Genomic DNA, 1,474 nt, shown 5'->3' with positions numbered 1-1,474 from the left:
TCAATATCAGTTTTGGCTTCCTTACGTTTGTTCTTTTTCTTTTCTTCCTTNTCATCTTCAACAACAACTTCAGTTTCTTCTTCTTCCTTTGATTCTACTTCTTCAACAACAACTGCTGGCTTTGTTTCTTTCTTTTGTTTCTTTGATGATTTTTCAACAACTACTGCAGAAGACTTTGTTTCTTCCTTCTTTTTAGCTGGTTCTTCAACAACTTGATCCAATTTTCTCTTCTTATCAGCAGCAACATCAGGCTTCTTCTTTTCTTGTGTTGTTTTAGTTGTTGTTGCCTTCTTTGTTTGCTTCTTTTCTATTGTTGTTGTTGTTGGTGTGGCTTTTTCTACTTTTTCAACTACTACTTCTGTAGCAACAGGAGCTGCTGGAGGAGCTGTTGTGGTGGTCTTCTTTGATGATGGTTTCGATGATGATCCAGCAACTTCGGAAGCAATGGCTGATGTTTTCTTGTTATTCTTCTTGTTATTGACCATTTTATTGTGTTTTTGGTGATGTAAATTTTTTTGTTGAATTGAAAATAAAAAACTTGTTGATGAAAAGTGTGTGGAATAATTATTGTGAAGTGAATAGTTTTGAATATTATTGGCAGGGGGGCGGAAAGTGAAGAAAAATGGTGAGAAAGGAAAAAATAAACAAAAAACAACCAGTTTTTAATTTTCTGAACAACCAAAACCAAAGCCATGTTTCAGACCTTGTAAAGTAACTTTCTGATTATTAGCCAGAAATGCTTTAAGAATCAACTTTTTTCGTAACTCCACAAACAGTACAGCAAAAGGGTTTTGCCATTTTTTGGAAGTTTTTGGTAAATAAAAATGCATTATAATTGTGATTGAGATTAAACATTATTATCTGCCACATCGAAGAAACAATTCCAACCTTTGATATTTGGAATATATCATTACTACATGAATTATCGCGATTTGACAGAAGCTATTTTTTATTTTTTGCTTCTATCTTAAGAACGAAAGTTAGCCATCACACTCATTCAATTTCATACCAAAACCAAGCGTACACAGATAGTTCAAAAAATCCTCCAGCCACAACGAAGGAATCTTTTAAAGATGTCATGTGTTCAATTATTGAACTTTATGAAATTTAAAAGTAACTGAGAGAAGCTATTTTTTTATTTCATCGTATTTATTTTTTTTAATACTTCCTAAATAGTGCATGTGTTTTTAGCTTAAAATTTAATTCTGAAAATATGCTGTTTACGATAAATACTTCACAGAAATGAATAATTCCAAGATGAGAAATATATATATTGGTACTGAAATGTCTTCAAATTGCTAAAGTTTTGGGAAACATCATCCTCGACCCTGAGAGTATCTATGTGAATAAATTCTAGACACCAAGACGTGAATATGTGAATTAAAATCGATATTGTGAAACTTCACGTGTTTATAGAACTGTAACAGATTATTGGATGTATAGAGTTGTATATTTATTGAAAAAACATATATCG

General features: G+C 31.6%; 1 protein-coding gene across 1 annotated transcript in view; it reads right to left on the bottom strand.

Annotated features, from left to right (window-relative positions):
• The window catches only part of NAEGRDRAFT_76742 (uncharacterized protein), a gene marked incomplete at both ends in the record, with an annotated part of 5,485 nt that extends 5,000 nt beyond the window's left edge, over positions 1-485 (bottom strand). Inside the window, one exon of the mRNA XM_002668299.1 lies at positions 26-485. Coding sequence (XP_002668345.1) covers positions 26-485 — 460 coding nt within the window. The remainder of the gene's footprint in view (positions 1-25) is intronic.
• Between the last annotated feature and the right edge of the window lie 989 nt (positions 486-1,474).

This window comes from Naegleria gruberi (genome assembly GCF_000004985.1).
Source record: "Naegleria gruberi genomic scaffold NAEGRscaffold_358, whole genome shotgun sequence".
In the NCBI taxonomy this organism is placed as follows: Eukaryota; Heterolobosea; class Eutetramitea; order Acrasida; family Naegleriidae; genus Naegleria; species Naegleria gruberi.
This window is presented reverse-complemented; position numbering and strand designations above follow the sequence as displayed.